The sequence below is a fragment of the Poecile atricapillus genome, chromosome 3 (genome assembly GCF_030490865.1).
Source record: "Poecile atricapillus isolate bPoeAtr1 chromosome 3, bPoeAtr1.hap1, whole genome shotgun sequence".
Classification (NCBI taxonomy): Eukaryota; Metazoa; Chordata; class Aves; order Passeriformes; family Paridae; genus Poecile; species Poecile atricapillus.
In genome coordinates this window covers 68,298,265-68,320,119 of record NC_081251.1, presented here as the reverse complement: position 1 = coordinate 68,320,119, position 21,855 = coordinate 68,298,265, and the positions used below count along the sequence as shown (strand labels likewise).

Below are 21,855 nucleotides of genomic sequence, written 5' to 3'. Positions count from 1 at the left end.
TGAAAAAATGGGAAGAGAATCAGGATTTGAGATTATAGAATGGCAAAGCTCTCTAGAAACTATTCACACATTCTTTGTAAATTCTCATGGCATGAATTTTAGCAAATATATATTATATATATACAATATATAAATATATATAGCAATTTGTATCAAAAATGCTTCTCTGCTACCAGTTTTGCCTCAACCTATTGACTCATAGATATGGATTGATTTCCAGAGATGCTGAGAACATGCAGTGTTCCAGCAGAGTTCAGGTAAGCAATAGGGGTCAGTATTTCTCAAATACAAATTGCTTACTAATAAACTGTTGCCAAGGAAATCTTTCTTGTGCATTTGGGCAAAGAAAATATATAAAGCATTCTCCACACAGTTCTCCTTCCAAGCAGTCACTCTATGGTAAAGGGTACAATAAGACAAATGAGAGAGAAAATTCCTGGACTACTCAAATTTTCATAGAGGAATTTGAAGCTAAGCATGTAAAATAAGTAGGCAAGAGACTCTAAATAGAAAATCATTGGAAAATTTTCAGTATGTGAAAAATATGATATATGACTGTAGTTACTTTCTGTGCACTATGTGCTTTTTAGCATTATGGTGGGTTTGGGAGAGAAAAGGGAAATGAGCCAGGGGAAATGGCTCATGTTCCGAACAGAGCAGCAGAGAGAGAACATAGAGAAGCCTCTCTCAATTTACTTTTAAGTGATAAGAAAGTATCATTAGGAAGGAAATGTTGTTCAGACTGACTTGTTAGCTGATTAACAAGTAAATTTAATAAGGAAAGACTTGTACTTTCTTAAAAATGCTGGGGAACAACAATGAAACAGCTTTGACGCAGCCGAAGCAAATGGCTAGCTCATTTTACTGTAACACAGGATAGATAAGGAAGTGATGACTATCTAAAGAACTGCAGCATTTATCCAGACAAGTATCTTACACTTTTAAAGGGAGTAATTAATTGAGTTACCCCAAGCTCCAAGACTGCTCTAATTTCCTAGGACACTGCCTTTTTAATACATTACTTTACCTGGAAGGCTACTGAAAATATGTTGTATTTTCAAAACTTGTCCTTCACAGCAATAGAATTTAAGAATTTACTTTTAATACAGAGAAAACTAATCTCATTTAGTATAATTTGAAGATCACATGGTCAAGTGCTCTTTAACGCATGTTGCATTATCACTTATTTACTGTGTTCTCTATAACTTACCAACATTCTGCAGTCCTCCATTTTTAACTCATTTGAGAGAAAAGCACACACACAAAAAAATACAATGCTCAAACAACATCCTGTTGCAACTATATAGATGCAGTTGACTTTTTGTCTTCTAGCTTGTCCAAACCTCCTAAAGACTGTGACTGGCGCTTTCTAAATTTTATTCTTTCTCTCCTTTGAGCAGATTTCTTTTTTTAATATGCATTTAGCTGTAAGAAAAAGTCTGATATGTCACAGATAACTACTGAATCTAACTATCAGCAAAAGTTCACTAGAGAAAATGAGTAAAAATTACTAATTCTTCTTATTTTATATGTTTGTAATTCTTGTAAGCCTTTTACATTTTCACAAATATGTAAAATTAAGCCTAAAGAATAAAAAAAAGGAAAAAAGCAAATAATTGCTATTTCTTTGTGAATTGATTTTTTCCCTAAAATTTCATAATTTTTACTTATTCAAAAAAGAGGAGTGATAGACTAAATGCCTCAAATTTGCAACAGCTGTGAGTCACTAAATCTCCAAGAGAACCTGACAGGTTCCATTAGAACTGTGACCAAATTCACATGGAATAATGATTGGATATGTAGCATTATATTTCCCCTTTCTGGGATGCAATTGTCTTAATTAGCCTCCATATTTAACTAATTCTTAATGACATTAAGAATTAGTTAAATAGGGAGGCTGTTTACAATATGGAAGGAAAAATCTAAATCCATCAGTTACAAAATTATATCTGTAGGAAAAGAGAAGGTAACTACAAGCAGGTCACATGCTCAGCCACTAGCTGTGCTCATTTCAAGAGCCAGTTTTTCTGAACTGAGATCCAATTCTATTTGTCACAAAACCTACTCATAATTCAGGAACATGACTTAACTCACAGGAAAAAGCAAAGTTATTTGAACTAGACCAGCCTTAATAATATTTGTTATTATTATTACTTATTTTCACTAACATAATCACACAAAAACCAATGGGATTCTACAAAGAACAACATGTCCTGCCTGGGTGGACTCCAAGACATATGGCACTAAAATGGGACTTCAACAGATGGGACTTAAGGACCTGCCTTTGTAAAAATTATTTGCAATTTGAGGAATCTCTCTTGACAACACTTAAAGCATGATTTTTAAGAAAAAGGAGATTTTCAGCACTTTATGAAAATTAGCAGTTTCTCAGTAACCTCAGAATGATCACAGTCAGTATTTTGGAAATTACAATCAAAACGCTATTTTCCATTCTGACGAAAATTAAATTAATCCAAGTCCTATTTTTGCCACCATGTCATAGCTGTGCACTACAGCTTTATTATGAGAATGTGTCCGGGTTTTTTTGACATATTGGAAGATTCTGTTTGTATGTCTTTTTCAGTTATACTTTCTACAGGAGAATATTTTTTAAGGCAAATATTTGCTATTACAAGCTCATATAGATCAAATTATATTTAGAGAAGATATTAACATGTTATACAAATATGTCAGGATTATTTGTTTCTTAGTTCTGGTAATAAACTAACACACAGTATCTCAATCTCATTTAATTTCTTCTCTAAGATAAATTATTTTCCTGGCAGAGTGCTACATTCTGGATAGTAGCCCAGTTATGGATGAGTAAAGATGAATGGTTAGGATTAATTTTTAAATTAAAATAAAATCCTAGAGTACTTCCAATGCCTTGTAAAATTAGGTTAATCGCAAAGAAAGTGATTTGCCTTGTTAGTAACTTTGATCAAGGAAGATTACAGTTTACTTTTTGCTGGTCTTGAGAGATTTCTAATGCCTGCCACAGTCATTAATTTTAGAGGGCACAGTTTCAAGCTTGTTCAGGACAAGTTCATGAAATTGGTAGCACTACACAGCACCATAATGTGTGATAAGAATGAAATGCATTTGCGTATCTGTAAAAACATATATTCTATGTACTATGTTTTCCAGGACAATTACCATGAAAGCTTGAAGAACCTATTTGGTGTATACCTGAGGTGATATTTATCCTTTAATATTCTCAAAATGTTTCAAACCTACTTTAGATTGATTTTGGTTCCTTAAATATTTTGATTAGCTATTTTGATTTCCCTGTGTTCCTCTGATCACCACTGTTTACAAGGGAAATGCTAATTTCTGGGACTCGGATGATGCTAACCTAATAAGAACAGTATTGAAAAGATTTCTTAGAAGTTTACTTTCCTGCAAATGCTCTGGCATTATCCAGTTCTGGTGACACATAGTCACCTTTGGTAGCTCCTGTACGATGCTCTGGCCCTGTTGAATGGGGAAGCTGTGGGTCTGTTTCATACAGGATTGCACTTTTGGCTCATGACATGGAAGGAGCAGTGAAATAGCAGGCTTGGAGATTTGCTCCCTTTCTTTCTCCCCTCTGCAACCAAAAAGCTTAACTCAGCAACTGAAACATATTTAAATCTCAAAAGCTCTCAAAAGAGTACATTTACTGTTCAACAAAAGCACCTCCCTGCATGATGAAGACACTGATTCCAAGTTTAATTCTGTATTCCTGGCATGCAGACCTGGACACATTATACAAGATTTCTATTTACTGACTAAGGTTTATAATTAATTGACCAATCCAGCGATCAGCTGTGACAGGAAAGTTATTATCTCCTACTTTAGACTAAAGGATATTAATAGAAACTTTCTCAGCCTGATCTCAAATTCACATATGTTAATTCATTTATTAAAACCACACCAGTAATGTGATACACATTACAGATGAACAACTCAATGTCTCTTAAACCATAGTTAATTACTTGCTGATCTTTAACATATTAGGGGACTGTAATGAAGTAATAAATGGTAAATCAACAATTTTTCCTTCAGTGACCAAGTTCCTCGTGTGGAATGGCTAAGCACACACTTGTGGTCAGAATCCCTCCTCCTTGGGAACTTTCAATATCTATTTACTGGACATCTTCAAATATCAGTAAAAAACTGAACATTTTAATACTCCTGTAGGATGAGGAAAATGTCACATTTTCAAACTGTACCTTGCAGACACTCAGCTCTGCTGAGAGTCTCAACTTAAAAATACTTTATCTGGCAATGTATTTGAAATTAAACTGTGTCTGCTCAAAATAGGAAAGAAGCATTTACTGGAACCATCCATCCCCAAAGCCTTCAGCTCCCAAGGGCATAGAATCCAAATTACAAGTGAACACTCACCTAAGTTTCTGAAAAGCTGTAAAAAGATATATTCATGGCCTGAAGTTTTAAAAACATAACCTATGATGTACATGCTCAGTTATCTAAATAAGTGACCTGGTCGTCAGTACTTACAGTTTGGATTAGAATGAACAGGAGGCTGCTTACAGATCCACTTTCTTTAAAAATTAGGTCACTATTCGATGTACAGAGGAACCTAATTTTGTTGCCATTTTTAATAATATTTTTTCCTAATACATTGCTACCTGTTATCTTCAGCTTTTGCTGTCCAATCACACCTCAGTAATTAAAATGTGTAATTTATTTATAAACACCCAAGACAGGCAAATAAACAATAAACTGTATTTTCTAATACAGTTCATATTAGAACTACATAGTCTTCATCATAAGTAATTTTCCACATGGTGTATATTAGAAATAAGAGTTCTAAACTAGGTACATCTTTGGGTCTCAATCTGATAATAACCATTGCACAACCATCAATAAAGTCTCCTCTGCTTCACTGAGATTCTCTCTGTAAATAATTACACTTGCTGGAGCAAACAGAGGATACAAATGGCAAGGTAGGTTTTGATGAGTCTTGAATTTTGGGACTTGTTTTTTTTTCCTTTTTTTCCTCAGATATACTCCAAAATATAACTTTGATAAGCTTCTCAGAAACTTTGAAAAAGGTAGCAACACATTAATTTCAGTATCAGCAGCTCTTGCACAGGAATTACACGGCATGTGATTATGTTTTAAACAGTGGGATGGTGAAACAAGACATCACAATGATGCATTCATTAATATAATGCATAATTTCCAAAAGAAATAGAAAATATTTCTACACTGACCATAGTCTGTGTTTTCTGGCTCCCAACAATTTGATGGCCAAAAATAGGGTGTCTATAGAGAAAACAAAGAAGTAGGAAACTGAAGTTAGACAATGCAAGCATTATACAGTCCTTGGATTGTTACTGGTTTTCAGAATAAATTTATATTTTTTTGTAGATCTATTATACTGTTAACTTGACATTTTTGAAATAGGCATCAAAACAGAAAATTACATGTATACATCCATTTATGTACAAATAAATATATCTGTTTACATCTTCCCTAGAAATCCATCTCTCACATGTCCTGGAGAATCGGGTTTAGAGTTATACAGACAGAAGATGCTTTGAAGTTCATTCAGTTCTTGATTTTGGAGAGTTTTCATTCACAGGTTAATATTCAATTATCTTTCCTAGGTGTTATTTGTTTAAAAATGCCACAAAATCATCCTGTTTTCACAAAGTCATCAAAGTTTACTTTTTAATAATTGTCTACTGGTTGTGATTTAAAACGTGATTTTTTTTTTTAAGGGAAAGACAATAAAGTACCAAAACCTACTTCAGCACTATACTTATTAAGACTGTGCTACATGTATTGTTAAAATAATTCACTTCTAACAAATGGAGAATGTGACTGCATAGACATTTTTACAAAATTACATACTAATTACTTCATTTTTAAAACAGCAACTTTTGGTTAAAATTGATATTATTATAGTTTTTTTACAGAGCACATAATCCTCATACAGGCCATTCACTCAAGAGTTGTACTCGATAATCCCTGTGAGTTCCTTCCAACTCAGAATATTCTGTGATTGAGTGACTGATCCATATATAAATACATACACAAAGATACAGAGAATTATATAATATTTGAGCAGTTGAATGAAACTCATTAAATGTGTGAAGTGGTTTGAGTGGTATTTCAAAACCCAGGTGGTTCTTCAGGAAAACCTTCTGCTCTACTCTCTATTTCTTGTTTTTTTTCTCAAAAATCTCCCAGCTGCAAAAATGGAAACCTCTTTGCTGCCCACTTCAAAATTGTTTTAATATTAATCTGGAATCCAACAGGGCTGAAGGGTGACACATTCACACCAATTGTCAAACTAAATATATATCGTGAAAAATCTCTTGGTATTGTAACATTGACACATCAAATTTAATAGAAGCAATTTTCTTGCTTCTTGCTTGCTATTTATCAAGCAACAGCAAGGAGCTAAAGGATAAAAAAAGGAACTATCACAAGCTACCTTCAAAGGCTAAGATGTGTTTCTTGCAGGCTCTTTTTTACTTTTTAAGGCAGCAACAATAAGTAGTTCTCCAATCAACCATTCCTTCACAGTGCCACTGAAATAAAATTGACCAGCAGAAGCACATATAAGCACAAATAAAAAGAAGATTAACCCCTAAAAAATGAATGCAGTACTCAGCACATTTTGGAGAAGCAACTATTAAACTTTATAGTGCGATCCGTATAAAGCAAAAAGTCACTGTCATTGAAATATACAGCTTACAAACTCAAGAAGTGGGAACAGTCCTTCTTTAGAGGCACAAGATGTATATCCAGAGAGGCCCAAGAAGAAAAGCACAGCTACATAATTTCTCTGCTAAAAGGAAGGTTAACCTCTGTTTACAGGTTCAAGCTGAGCTTCTGAAAAAAGTATGCAGTGAGGGTTACTAAATACATAGAAACCATATCTGCTCAGGCAGCACTCCAGCTGAAACTCTTGCAGTTGTGGGCACACTTGCTGCAAAGTCCATATTAAAGCTCCTTGTGCATACTTAGGATTTCTCTTGACAAACTGCAGATTCTCCAATCCCAGATGAGATTAAAAACAAATTTAACCTTCTGATTTAGAGAAAAATCACAAACCTTGTTTTCAGCTCTCATTTCACAACAGGCTATGAACAAATACTATATATTCACAACTATGTTAGCGATGCTAGAGGAGGACTCTCTTGTTTCATACATAAATGAAAAGCTGTGTGTGGCCAGAGTACTGTTTTCAGTATTTAGTTGAAATAACATATTTAACTTTTACTGAAACTTGCATTTTGGTGGTGAAGGCAGCGTGGGCACTGCACACAATATGGGAAAAGGGACAGGATCTTCAGTGTTGTGAAACGTTGTCACTTTAGCCTGCTAGGAGGCAGAGATGACCAAGGCTTTTCTGAAGGATAAAAAGGTGCAACCCAAATGCGAAGAAGAGATTGAGGAAAAAAGCAGAAAATAATTCACTGCCTACTAAGGATGAGTGTAAGCCTCCCTGAGCCAGGGAGATAAAAGCAGAAAAGTTAAAACAGAACATGAGTTTTAATTAGCAAAGCACATGATGAGCCATATTAAAAGGTTTCAACTATGTGTGATAAGGTAAGCCAAAAAGAAACCCCAGTAAAAGGCGACCATTACAATATGAGAAAGGGGTTCAAATAACAGCTAGTACAGAGAAGTACAGAAGATTATTAAATGCCTCCCTTGTTTGAGTCTGCAGAAGGAGGGAGACAGTGGGCAGATAAAGGGAATGTCACAGAGGCGTGAGGTCTCCTCGCCGATGCTCTGAGCTGGGCAGGCACAAGCTGCCTCTGAACTGCAGGCCATGACCCTGCCTGCCTGGCGCTCGGATGCGTTTAATGGGACTCGCTGAGAAGCGCAGCTCATCCGCTCAGGCACTGCAACGTGGCTAGAGCTGGCCTCCAGCCAGCTGGCTCCCAGAGGGAACAAAGTTCAATTCTGCCTGCAATCAGCTCTGCCAACATGCCCAAAATTAATTTGGACACGGAGATAAGGCTACAGGGCAAAGCACGGGGCAAAAAAAAAAATTCAGGGAGGGAAATGTTTTTATGAGGTCAGACAGTTCAGGTTAGAAAGCTGATGAAATTCAGCACAGAAAGCTTAAGGATTTCTTGTGTTTTCACATAGGTAAATTGTGTTTATTTCCGAAAAAGCAAAAAAGCCTCGCCAAGCTAAAGAATGACTCCCGGTTCCTCAGGACTGTGATTTATATGCATGTGTAAATACTATGATGGAATTCTTTCTCTGGTATTTCTTTCTCCTTCTATCCCCAGTACTCTGTAACAATTACTATCTAACTAGTAAGCATTATCAAAAGTACTAAATTTTCTGCATGATGTTTAAAGGGATGCAAGTTACCTGAAGGGTAATTTACACATGAAAAACAAATTCATTCAAGTAACCTTTGAAACATGGACAGTTATTTTAAAAAAAAACGTATAAAGCAGAGGAGCTTCAAAAGATAACAGCAAAGGGAAGAAATGTATTTCCAGAAAAGGTAAAAAGCTTAAATTTTCTCTTTTATAATGTTTCTACATCTACTCTCTAGATTGAACAGCTGCAATACACTATATGTTTCCAATCTTTGAAACCTAAAGGTTACTAATATTTGAATTTTTCAAAAACACATTTGGTCACTGACAGTGTAAAACCCCTACTAGAGGAGAAATAAACATTAGATGCTATGTATTTTGACCAAGGCAAAGTCCTACTTTCTTAGCAGCAAGTGAAGACTTATGGTATCACCCTAAGATATGTTCTCAAAGGCAGCTACCTACAGCTGCTGATGAAGTTGTATTCGAAGAGTAGATATCTATTATTCACTTTCAAAGCAGGAAATGGCATTGTTGTGTGCAGAGATAAGGAAAACTCTCCTAAAAGCAGGCAAAAAATAGGGATAAGGGACAGACTAAGATTTAAACAGAAAAAAAGTCCAAAATACCAAGGTAAAAAAACCTTTGAGAAAAAAGCTTTGAAAATAAACCTAATATAGAAATCAGTTTCTGATTAATGGACTTTTGCAATTCTGTGTTTGTATGGACAAAAAGCACCAACAGTAAACATCCATGTAGTTAAAATGTCTGATGTTTTTCCAAAGGAATATTCCACATTTTCTTGTCTAATTGCTTGGTTTTAACAGTCATAAAATTCTGGTCTCAATCTGAAGCTTACCTTGTTCCTTATTACAGACATCAAACAGTTTAATCACACAACATGTGACTATAATGCATGTGCTGATTTAACATTTCCATTTCTGTTTCAAAAGTCTCCACACAATTTCACGCTCCAGATATTTAACAGTCTCAGAGAAGAATTTGCTAGAGAGGTTATCCATGAAGACTACAGGAGAAAGATTTGCCTTGTTCCACACAGAAGGATTAGGAAATAAGAAGAGTCTGATAAGAAGATCCCTGGTCTCATGGAATGAGAATAGGAGGCGTGTGCAAAGGAGAAAGCTGCCTGCTCTCATCTGATCTATTACAAATATCCCACAGCAATGCAGGGAGGCTCTGCTCACATAAATTACCTTTTAAATAGCTGGACTATGCAAACAAAGCTTGGTTCAACTATTTGTTACAAATCACATGTCCAAATACACTGTAGAAGAATTATAGCATTCCTTGCAATATATTCATTCCTATATATATTCCTGTATACAAATATTACACCATCTGTGTGCCTGGATTCATGATCTAGAAGCTCCTAAATGAAGGTTTCACCCAGGAGAGTTATGGATGTGGTATAACATGTACCACACCACCACCATTTTCAAAGAGAAGATTATGAAATACTGATGTGGTTTGGTTATCTTCCATGACTGTAGAAAACCTGAAGGGATTATCATACTTAAGAATTTTACTTTTCCCCAGAAGGAAATGTGAAGCAGTTCATCATGAAGAGGTATTAAAGAAGGAACGTTTGTCATTTTGCCATGACATCCCACTTACAGCTGAAGGAAGGTGGGTGGTAGAGTGGTTATGGGAAAGTCAAGGACTGTTTATCAGCCCAGGCAGAAATAATGCTGCCAGTTTTTATCACTATGCTTTTGAGGCACTTTGTTTAATTGTAGGTTTAATTTGACTTGGCAGCCAGAACAAGTCAGGAACTAGAGAAATAAGGCTTACCTAGCACTGCAGATGTGATTGCAGGTACATTTAAGCCTCCAGAACAAAACAGTTACAGGAACTTTATGCCCTTTACCCAGAAAACTGGTTTTGCACACACAAACACATACTGGCTCTCTTGTGTTATACATTAATATCATTAAACCTAACCACATAAATCCATAATTCTCCTGTAATAAAGTCATATAAAACAAAATCCTGTAATATAGCACATATTCCTCAATAAATAAACCAGCAGCAGTGAGTGCTATGCATTCTAAGGTATCTAGTGATAAAGTAAATAGATCTGCTTTGGTTTTACCTCAAAATTAATCAATAATAATATCTGAGCTAATGGAACAGCCACTTGTAAAAATCAGTGTTGCCCATCAGCTTTTACAATATATGATTAATTTCTATGAATTAAACTGTATGACCAAGGAGGGGAAATCACTAAGCATCTTTCATCTACCTCTTGTTGATAGTAGTAAGAAAAGAGTTGTTGTCTCCGAAGCTGCTTTGTCCCACTCCACAATATTTTTTAAAATCCAATTACTTGGATGGGAGAGGAGTATTCATATCACTTATAAACCTTTGCATATTACTGCTATTCTTCTCTCAGGCACCAGGGAGTCTTTATAAACAGCAGAATTCAAGCCTTTGCTAAAAAGTAGTTATACAAAATCTCAATTGCTTTGCATGATGGACGGCAGATTTCACTGTCATTGTGTTTTACATTTGTTTGACAAAAATAATTTCTTGGTAAAGTAAAAAGGTAAGATTGCTAGTCTAGTACTGTCAAGCCCATACAGGAAGCAAGTAGTGCTCTATGATCAGAATAATTAAAAAGAGGTTGAGGAATTTGGAAACAAGACTTTGGCTTTGTGACTCATTTTTTCTAACTGAAAAGAGGATGAGCACGGAAAACAGTGTGGAGAAACATGTGTCTGAGTAAGGAGCTAAAAAAATCAAAAGTGGCACTGATAGGGCAGTCAGAAAGACATGTGGACTTAAAATCTTTTTCCCTCAGAAACCTTAATGGAGCCTGTATATGCCAAGCCTGAACTGAAAAGACAATGAGTTAGTTATCACACCTGCAACTGACAAAGAAAATCTGCCAAATGCTACATAATATAAGTTGCTTCTTTTTAAGTTCTAAAACCTGGCTTCAACTAAGATCCTTCCCTCAAGGCACAGTAGATGATCCAGAAAGGCTCTGGAGAGCAGCTGAAGAGCTCTGATATTCAGCTACAGACTCAGCCTTCAGAATGGCCAGAGGTCAGTCCAGAATGAGCCAAGAAGAAGCTGGCTCAGTAAGGCTGACTCAAAGAGATGTGTAAAGCAAAGTAATTCCACCCGAGACACGAGGTGCCCACAACACTTCACACTCAAAACTACTTTGCAACATAGATATTTCAAGATCCTTACTGTGATTGCTGTATAATTTCAACCCCAATTTAGGCAAAACAACACCAGAGAGGTTAAATGCATTTGTCAAGAAAGTGTTCCCAGTGGCAGAACAGAAGACATCAAAGTCCACACCTTCGTCTTTCCAAGGTACATGAATTTTGCTGCTATTTTCACCAGACTCATGCTTTCACAAGAAACTGTTCCTGTTTTCACACTTTTTCTCAGATATTTGTGCCTTTCATCTTAGAAGTTACAAAACAACAGCAAGACCTAACTCTCATCTCAGAAAATTAATTTATGTTAAATCATGAATTAATTTCATTTAAAAATGGGAGTGTGACTATCACTAGTCTCAGGTATACTAGGAGTTTGTTTACAACCAAAAGATACTGGGAAATCTGGGAAACTTGTAGAGGAAATGAGCGTATTTTTCTGCAGGATGATATTACAGAAGCTTACTAGCTGAGAGGGCAAGTCAGGCATTCCTCACCAAGCTGGATATTATCGTTTGGGTGGACATAAATGAAACATCTCCATGAGTAATCTCTGGTCCAGGGAAGATATGCTTTCTAAGATGCAGCTTGCTTTTCTTATTTGGGCCTCTGATATTTATTTGCTCTCAGGGAGAGGAAGAGGTGAGTAAATATTCAGCTCCTTTTTTGGTCACAGGTTTAAATTACCAGGAAAAGGCAACACAGCTGTTTCTGCTTTTTCTTATTGAGACTAATAAAAAAAATCCTCACTTAATAAGGCAATTAATATTTAGATTCATCTCCTTTGAATTAAATTGATATCACAGGAACTAAACTAATTAACACCTGAGTAGGTCACTGAATGATCCAGATTTTTTTTTTATTCCACATTATTTAAAAAAGCTGATGTAACTATACTCTTGCCTCCTGATTGCAAGAGTAATAACTGAAAAAATACAATTTTTGCCCATAAAAGGGCATTTGTCCAGATGAAGCACAATCTCCACTGCTTTTAGCTATTTCTATACAACAGAAGGTGGTTTAAAACAAGCTAGAGATAATTTTACTGTCAGGAGGGAATGTGTCACCCTTTGGAAAGCAAAACACCAAGCACACGGAGACCATTACTATAGCTAGTCTGTTTTTTGTAGGTTAGGTCTTTGTATTGCAAAGACTTCTCTGCAGGCGTGGCTTCTGAACTTTTCAGTGCTGGCAGGTGCATGGTTTTCTCCTATCATCAAAATCACCACAAATTTGTGAATCCTGTCCAGTACTAAGAGGGTACTATTTGCAAAGAACCTGAATGTCTATTCTAGTGCAAAATTCACACATTTTCAGTCAAACTTTCCTCCCCCTTGAATATGTTCTCTTCATCTTCTAATTTAACAGTTCAGTAACAGATTTTATACTAGCCTTATTTTGGTGGGGAACGTGGAGATGTTACCACAAAAATTTTGCTGTTATAACTCCAGTTAACAGTATGTCACAACTATGAATTTTTTCTCATCCTATGCATTAGCAGCTTAAGTTTCACTGTCACAACAGCAAAGTCACATTGTTGGCATAGGAATAGCAATGCAAAAGGTACCACAGAAAAGCAAACAAGCCAAACACCGCAGATACAGACCGAGCAACACTTGATTAAAGCTTCCTATTTCATATGCATTTGTCAAATAGGCGCCAAACCCTTAACTTATGTAAATAAGCTGAGAAGATTTTACAGTCTAGCCCTCACTGAAGCTTTGTGTCCAAACATATAGGCTATGGACCGCTCTGAGGAGAGCTCACAGCAGAGTATCTGCAGTACTCCCAGTGGTCCACAGTGAAGCTAATTCTAGTCTGTACTTTCCTTCAGTCAGACTATCATGCCAGCACAGGTGCTTATTTCTTGTGCTAGAAATGGAGGCAGGCCAGCAGCTGTGCAGAATTCAACAGCTAGCACTCCTGTAATTAAGTACCGTTCTCTACAAAATTAAGTCCTTGTATATTTTGTCCTTCTGGACACTGCTTATTCAGATACCAAGCCAAGAACTGGAGCCTCAACCACTCCATGATTCCTTTCCACTTACCTCATAAGCACATCAGCAAGCCCCTTCAATCATGTGCCATCTCTCCTCTTTATACTGAGCACTGAGGAGAATGAAGCCTCATGAACTTAAAAAAACCCTTTTCCTTCAAATACTCTCTCCAGGATCAAAGATAACTGTGGATCTAGGAGAGGTGGCTTGGAATGCTTGCTCTTAGTATTACCCATGTACACATCTAACTTTCTGTTCTGCTGAAGAATAACTTTTTTGCAGTCTGACTCACAAGACCTAAATATGAAAACAGGATAATACTGTTTGCATGTATGCAATAACAATTCTCTTCTTTGCCAGACTATGCTGTGCATATTTAACTACGTTCATGCTAAGATTTTGATTTATACAAATATTACAAGTCTTTCTATTCCCTGGCATAGGTCTGTAGGACTTAAGCCAAGATATCGATGGAAGTATTGTACAGAGATAAATATAATACAATGTTTGAAACTATGACTGGTCTCCAATCTGTAGTTTTATTCTGCATTTGAAACATCACAATTTCAGCATTATTTCATTCTTGATGGCTTCTTATTTAAACAATCTTTTAGTTAGAAGTTTAGTTAGTTAGAAGTTTAGTTTAGTTAGAAGTTTAGATCTATATATTTTGCAGACAATATATTTTGTTCTACCAGATGTTATTTTGCTGAGTATTTAATACAGTTAGAAGTAACAGAGAAGAATTAGCAAACTCAATTTCATAGTCATAGTTGTCATACCATTTCAAAGCAATAAATACCTAAAAAAGAGCTTGGAGCAGCTGTTGGTGATACTTACCAGGAATACCCCTTAATAGAAAGAGCAGTACAGAACACAGCCACCATTTTCAAAGTGGCACATGACAAGCAAAGTGAATTCTTTCCATTGAATTCATAATCTGGTATTTTGCAGACATATTTGTTTCAAGTCATTAGCAATATTGTTCTGCAAAATTCTAGCCAACTAGTCATTATTAGAAAAACACTTCTGCTCCCAGGGCCTTAGTTTGAAAATTAATATAATAAAAATTAAATTAAAAAACTATGTCGGTTTCTGAATAATATATATGCAAGAGTAGATGCAGACATATGTACATATTTATGCTTCCAGCTTGCTCTGAACCATCTGCACGTTTATTGTATGCAATGGGACTGACAGATCAATGTAAAAATGTCTCTGTACTTGCTAGAAGAATACACACTACTCGGATACTACTGAGTTACCAGTAAGGAAATTCTCACAAAAGAAGAAAAATAAATATTACCCTCTATCATTTATCAGATTTCTGCTGTAGACTTAATATTTAAAATATCCCCATTTCCAAATTCAGACTATACTAGGAATAAGAGGCAATAACATAATTTAGTTTACTACGTTTCAAAAAGAGTACATTAATTTATTTCATGAGAGATAGTTCCACAGTCAGCATTATCACACTTTTATTCCAGATATCAAAATAGTCATTACCATCTAAACACTTCCCTTAAAATTCATAAATAAAATCGGTCTACCATTTAATATTTTTAGGGCAATTCCTACTCTTTACCAGGTTATGTGAGAAACAAAGTATGATTAAATTTGCTATGAACTTTTCTGTAAGGTCTTTGAACCTCCATTTGTGCAAGTCAAGAACATATTGAAAATACATACCTGGAATCGATAAAAGGTGCCATCATCCTTCAGTGTTAGAACATGGTCTGAGATTGGAAAGAAATAGCCATGTGCTGCCATCAGAGTTCCCAAATGCAGAGCTTCAACTGTTTCATGAAAAAAAAAGAAAGATAAACTTAAAAAGTTAAGTAACTTCTTTTCAGCAATTTAGTTTTGTTGTTAAGACTCACCTGATATCCTGCAGATAGCCACTTTGTTCTCAAAGTCCTACCATCATGAAAGAGCTGTCTTTTTCTATGTAATATAATGATGCAATCAAAAAACACTGCACTTTCCTTAACAAATAGCTTTTATATGTCCCACTTGTAGCTGCAGTTCCACTACCTATATAGACATTAAAAGGTAGCCTTAATGTTCACTTGCTTGTTCTGAAGCTGAAAACAGCTATCACTTTTACCTTGACGGTGCAGCCTGCTTTTCTTCTTCAGAACAGTTTCTGATTACATGTTAAAATAGTTGATTCCAATTACATGGTATCTTTCTCAGTAGCTTTATCAGAGCCACTGTAAAGGACAGAGATTTCCTCAAAAGTTTATTACTGGAAAAATAGCAAAGGGTAACAGGTTCCTAGAACAGTTGAGGTAGGAAGATACTTGTGAAGGTCATCTTGTCCAACTCCCTCACTCAAGCATAGAAACTTTAAGCTACTTGCCAAAGACCTTTTCCAAGTGTTTTTTGAATAACTCAAAGGAGACACCACAACACCTCTGGATAATGCCCAGATTCATACTCATCCTCTAAGAAGTGCTCATTTGTTCCTACTGCCTATAATTTGGCTTTCAGCAACAGCAAGCACAGATTTGTCTTGTCCTGACTCTTAAAAACACCACTGCAGCACCCAACCAGCAGTCAAGCACCATCACGCAAAAAGAAATCAGAGTCCTGACACCTGTGCTCTTGCTCACAAACACAGAAAAAGACATTCACTTATGTTTCACCCATTATTATTTTTAATGTGAGAAGGCTTATTTATTTACCCATACTTCATCAGCATCCCAAAATATTCCCTCCTTCACCCTTTGCTCACCAGAAGACATAGCCTTCCACTTCCATAGGAGATACAAGAGAAGCAGCAGAACATGTTTAGGCTAACCCAAAGGCAGAAAGCATGAGAAAGGAACAAGAAAGGGGACCTGGACAGTACTTAACTGAGAGCACATAACCCTACAGGGTTTATTTGATACCAAATATTTATTGCCATTCCTGTGGTTCTTGTCCCTCCAGCCAGAGCCATTACCTATAATACAATACACCGTCTCTGGCAGTGAGCTCTCCAGCCTGATGTAAAACTCCACAATGCTGTTTAGACTTTCCCCAGTTGCAAGTCTACAAGAAATCTCTCTAACAGAAGGAAGGAACTTGCTTTGTTTCTTGTGCCTGAGATGTTTGTAAATCCACATCTGAACATTATCTGAATTATAAAAAGTTTATATATTGTTATTATTTATTCATTTCAAGTTGCCAAATACTATTATCCCTTGAATCAGAAATTTTGAGTCAATGCTTTCTGTAGTGTGTCAGTCACTGAGATATTTTATTACTGTTTCAATTCATCTGCCTTTTAATTTTATTAAGCTTTCCTTTGTTCTTCACATTGCATCTTATTGACAATACAATTTTTTTTTTTATTTTTGCACGTATTATGTGTCTTGGTGGAATGAAAGAAAAACAAGAAAGAATATGTGCTGACTTTTCTAGAGAAAGGCTTTTTCAGACAAGGGTGACAGAGCTTGCCAGGGAGCTCTGACACAGATGAGAGTGCATTCTCTTTTGATTTAGTATACACTAAATAGGCTCCAGGTTTTTTTCATGCACTTCCTAGATTCTGAATCATAATATTTTTCAATATCACAAGGAGCTCATATTTCCTTTTACCCAGCAATTTTTAGAGCATATCTGGACTACTATGTCCAGTTATGATTAACATGTCTATTACAGTACAAAAAAGACATCAGCAAACTTTGAGTGAGTCAGGTGGGAGTCCACCAAGATCACTAGGGCTGGAGAATGCACCCTATAAGGAGGGCTTGGTCAGGCTGAAAAAAAGGAGGCTTTGGAGGTGTCTAGAAGTACCTTTCCAATACCTGAAAGGAGATTTCAAAATGAGGGAGCGAAGATCTTTGTGGAGTTGCAGGGCAATAAAATAAAAAATGAAGAAATAAATTAAAGAGAAAATGGTAATAAACCAAATCAGGTATAGTTCTGATTTTCAGCCAAGCAGCAGGAGAGGCTGCCCAGATACATTGTGTAATCTGCATCCTTGGAGGGTTTCAAGACCTGAACAGATAAAGTTCAGGGCAACACATTTGACTTTACAGTTTACACTGATTGGAGCAAGGAGCTGGACTAGAATCCTCCTCAGATTCCTCTCAGCTTGAATTATATTACAGCTCTGCAACCTTAGATGGGTCAAACAGAAATGGAATACACCACATAAAAAAGGGAGGAAGACAAGAGGAGAAGAAAGCTCCTGCAAGAACCTATATTCCAGGCAAGGTGGGATACAGCATCAGTAAGAGCTTGTATTTCTCTCACTGACCATTGAGTCATATAAGCAAGTATAGAGTCACAATAGTTCTCCATAAAAAAATGGAGTCACTTGCCCTTCTTCAGAAGTCAATTAAGGTTATCTAAGGTCTGAATTAGTCCCAACAGCAGCCTATATCTCTTATCCAGTTATGTATGGAGAGTAATGTGATTATCCTCTTACCTCAGGCAATCTCATTCAGCTGGAATCCGCACTAACACAATGTTAAGGTATATCTTTGTCTCTTCAACCACTAAGCCTTAATATGGACATATAAACTTCTCTTTTTATTTCCTTAACTAATACACAATTAATTTTCATTTTTTTATGGTTGTCAATACAGCAGTTTCTTTCATAATTACACGAATATGAATGCATAAATATTCCCTCTTAATATCCACCCAGGTTCCACTGTAGCTCACACTTCGAGTGTTACAAAATGTTACCCAGTGAGTAACACCCACAAGTTTGTATTCCTGCCTCACACCAGGCTGGCATGGACTAATGCCGGTGTTCTCTGTGCAGCACCAGCAGAACTACAGCACAGAAATAAAACCCAGCTCTCAGAAGGTTTCTAATCTTCAAGCAAGAGGTTGTCCAGTGTATTACAGAGGCAACACTTTGATATCCGTCTCAATTTGCTAAAATCAGACTGAGAAAATAACTACTGTAAGAAGCCAATGAAGTAAAACAGTAGTATTTAGGAAACATATCCACGAGCCTGAAAAGGAAAATGAAGCCAGCAGCAGACTAATCTGAAATGCTTAACCTCCTAGAATTCAAATACAGACAGCTTCTGTATTTCCCAGCTATTCCTGTGTATGAAGTTAGAGGATTTTCATTTAAGAAGCACATTTCATCTTGAAAAATGGCAAATGTAGGTTGGGAACATCAAAAACATCTATGAAGTGAATTAGATAAGAAGAAAAATGAAGTCTGAAAGAATGTTTTTATACATACTGGTTGCCAGGTGAAGAGTAATGTTTATAAGTATTCAGAATACAAACTCAAAAAATTGGAGGAACAGAATTAAAAAAAAACAAACTGTTTTTTTAGATGGCAAGTGTACACAAATGCACACAGAAATGTGGTATCTACACAACTATTATTTTGCAATCCTCAGTCACTGTGTATAAAAAACATAGAATGTAAACAACAACCCCAGTCACACCCAGACAGCCTCACTGAGAAGGCAGATTTCAAATGGCAGTCAGTGCTATACAAGGAATACAAACTTCAGCCAAAGGTGTCATGTAAAAAATCTGAGGAAGACAAAGCTCCTGAAGATGTAACTGGCAAAACAGAGTAGACTTTGGCTTCCTTGACTCATCAATTATCTGATTTGAGGTTCCAGATACTTCCTAGCAATTAAACTGTGGAAAAGTGGAGTGGCACATTCAAAAAACAAATGTACCCAAACCACTGGTTTTTTTATGGGTGAAAATAGGAAAGTGTTGAGAGCAACTATAGCCAATGGAAGAATTCCTCAGGTGAAAGACAAAAATGCATTTTTATGAGCCCTTGCAATTAAACAGGATGCAAAATATTTTATATAAAATCAAAATACTGCTTTGGATGTAGGTTTTATTCTTAATGTGCATATTATTGTTGGGCTAAAAGCTCAGAAAAAGCTAAAAATTCCATGTTTCAATCTGCTGTTGAACTTTATTTAGTTGAGTGGGTGAAGTGAACAACACATGTACATAGATTGATTAGAAATCATTTTTATGAGATGTTATATTGCCCAGCCATCTGCTGTGCCATTACAAGACAGTGATCTTGACAGATTAAATGTCAGTCACTTTTAATATACCTTGTTATACAAGAGTCAGATATTTTCAATGCTTTGGGACAATGTAAACTGACAAAATCTAAGGAATGAAAAACATACCCTAGTGGTTGAGTTTTGACTTTATTTTCTTTTTAAACATAGTGCAGCCTTCTCCTTACTGCAATAATTATTGCATGGATTGCTGACAGTTTGTTAAGCTTAAATTACAGGGAGTGGTAGTATTGGTGGAACGAGTTGTTTCTTATGATAATGTCCACAGGAGGGAATTAAAAAGGAAAAATGTTTCTTGTTTTTCTACGGAATAAACATATTTCTGTGCTTTGAAACCCCTCAAAGGATATATTTTCAGTGATTAGTGTGGATTTTGTTTTTTCTTACACATCTCAGGTCTACATGTGATGTGGTATCTATATTTATTTTTACTCTGAAGTCTGTAAAACACTTTATGGTATCATACCAATATAGTCTCACAACACCTGAAGCTCCTTGCAGTAATCTCTGAGGGAGTGAGGAAAGAAAAATAGTGTATTTTCCAATTGTGCCCCACTTAGAAAAGTCCTTTTCTGGAGTCTGTGTACATGGAAAGATTTCCTACAAAGAACATGACTTGGGGCATTTTGCATCCTTAAAATTAATTTATGATGTAAAAAACAGTGAAAACCCCAAACTTCCCAGTTTTTCATATATTTTTAGGATCCAAAAATGTCAAACAAATGAAAAATCCCCTTTCCATGGAACAATAAAATGTTTGGTATTCTGGGTTATTTGTCGAATCTAAAAACCATCACAGTACTGAAACAATGCTAAGCCACACAGCAGCCTGGAAAAAGAATTAATGAGTCAGAACTTCACAAGAACACATTCATTGTAAGTATCTAATGCCAAGACTTTATCACTTACTCTCACCTCACTCCTGCTGTCATTTCATTGCCAGTGTGAACACAAGCTGCAAAGGATTAGAGTAATAAAATACAACCTGCTTCTCACACTGACATAAAGCATAGGAGAGACTCACTGTCTCGGCCTGACTTTGCTGTTTAAAGAGGAGAAAATAAACCAGCTGGAAACATTCTTGAACACCCACAACACTGTAAACCACTCTCTTTGTCCCATCTGAAGGACTGAATTTGTAAGAGGGGCAGCACTCCTCATTTCAAGGAGGATAAACCAGGTGGTGAAGGAAGAGGCACTATTTACCTAAACACAATTAAAATGAGATTCATACTTGATTTCAAGATAACAATCGCAAACCACGTTACCCATCAACAAAGCATCTTACCTAAATAGGCAGGATTTTTCTTGTGCTAGACACTGCCTGCTGATGCCATCAACAGGGCAAAGGCTTTGGTAGGAATATCACTTAGAAGTAAGGAGGAAAACCTATCAAAGATGGGCTATGAGTCGTCATCTGCCCAAGGAATGGTAATTTCCTTTACAGTCTGTGATGCTGTGTAACGTGCCGTGCATCCCAAGTCTAGGAACAATGATGCACACCTGAAACATCAACTATTTTCTTCACAAAAACATCCAGCAAAACAGGCACTGTGACAGCAGTGAAAGACAGCTGGGCTTCCTGCATCCTCCCCTCACCACACCCCTTTTTGCCCCTGTCTCTGGTGGGCAGTGTGGTTTGCCCTAAGATAAGAACACCAGGTGGGTATTTCATGAGGAATTTTTGGATGCTCACATGATTAGTGTATTCCAGTGATGGAGAGATGAGATGCTTGTGACTGACTTTCACCTGCATCAGCCTGCAAGAGGGTGTAAAACATTTCTGAAGACTGATCCAAGTCTGGGCAAACTGGTCTTTCAAGGCTGGACACAGTTTCTGGGTGGAAACACTTCCCAGAGGGGATTTTGGCAGAGTACATCCTGCCCAAAGTGAAGAACACTTTAGGATGGGTGAGTAAAATGTGCTAGGATCCAGTCAACTGCAGATAAAATCCTGGGGTATCTACATTTATGTTTGTTGTTTTGTAGTTGTGAATTGTGCAAGGCCAAAGACTGCAAACCTGTACATTTCTAGATAAACCTGCTTATATTTTAAGCCTTTAAACATCAACCGTTGACCAAATCTGAGACTAAGTGGACTCAGCTGCACCCAGACTTGTCTGAGAAGTTTAGAAAGCAGGGAGTCTTACTGACTCAACAGGAAGGACTACAGCCTGATTATACTATAATCCACTGTACTAGATGATACAGTTGGTATTTAAATATTGTATTGGCAAGATTTAGATACTGTATTAGCAATAAATCTGATCATAATCATCTACATAATCACCATGTCCTACTTCTCATGCCTGACCAAGAGCATTTTCTTGATTAC

At 36.4% G+C, this 21,855-nt stretch overlaps 1 protein-coding gene across 4 annotated transcripts in view; it reads right to left on the bottom strand.

Annotated features, from left to right (window-relative positions):
- RGS7 (regulator of G protein signaling 7) overlaps nt 1-21,855 on the bottom strand; it is a 266,876-nt gene that overhangs the window by 65,156 nt on the left and 179,865 nt on the right. For all 4 annotated transcript variants that reach the window (XM_058835396.1, XM_058835399.1, XM_058835398.1 and 1 more), the window contains 2 exons: nt 15,190-15,296; nt 5,223-5,274 (listed from right to left, as the gene is read on the bottom strand). In XM_058835396.1, coding sequence (XP_058691379.1) covers nt 5,223-5,274; nt 15,190-15,296 — 159 coding nt within the window. The remainder of the gene's footprint in view (nt 1-5,222; nt 5,275-15,189; nt 15,297-21,855) is intronic.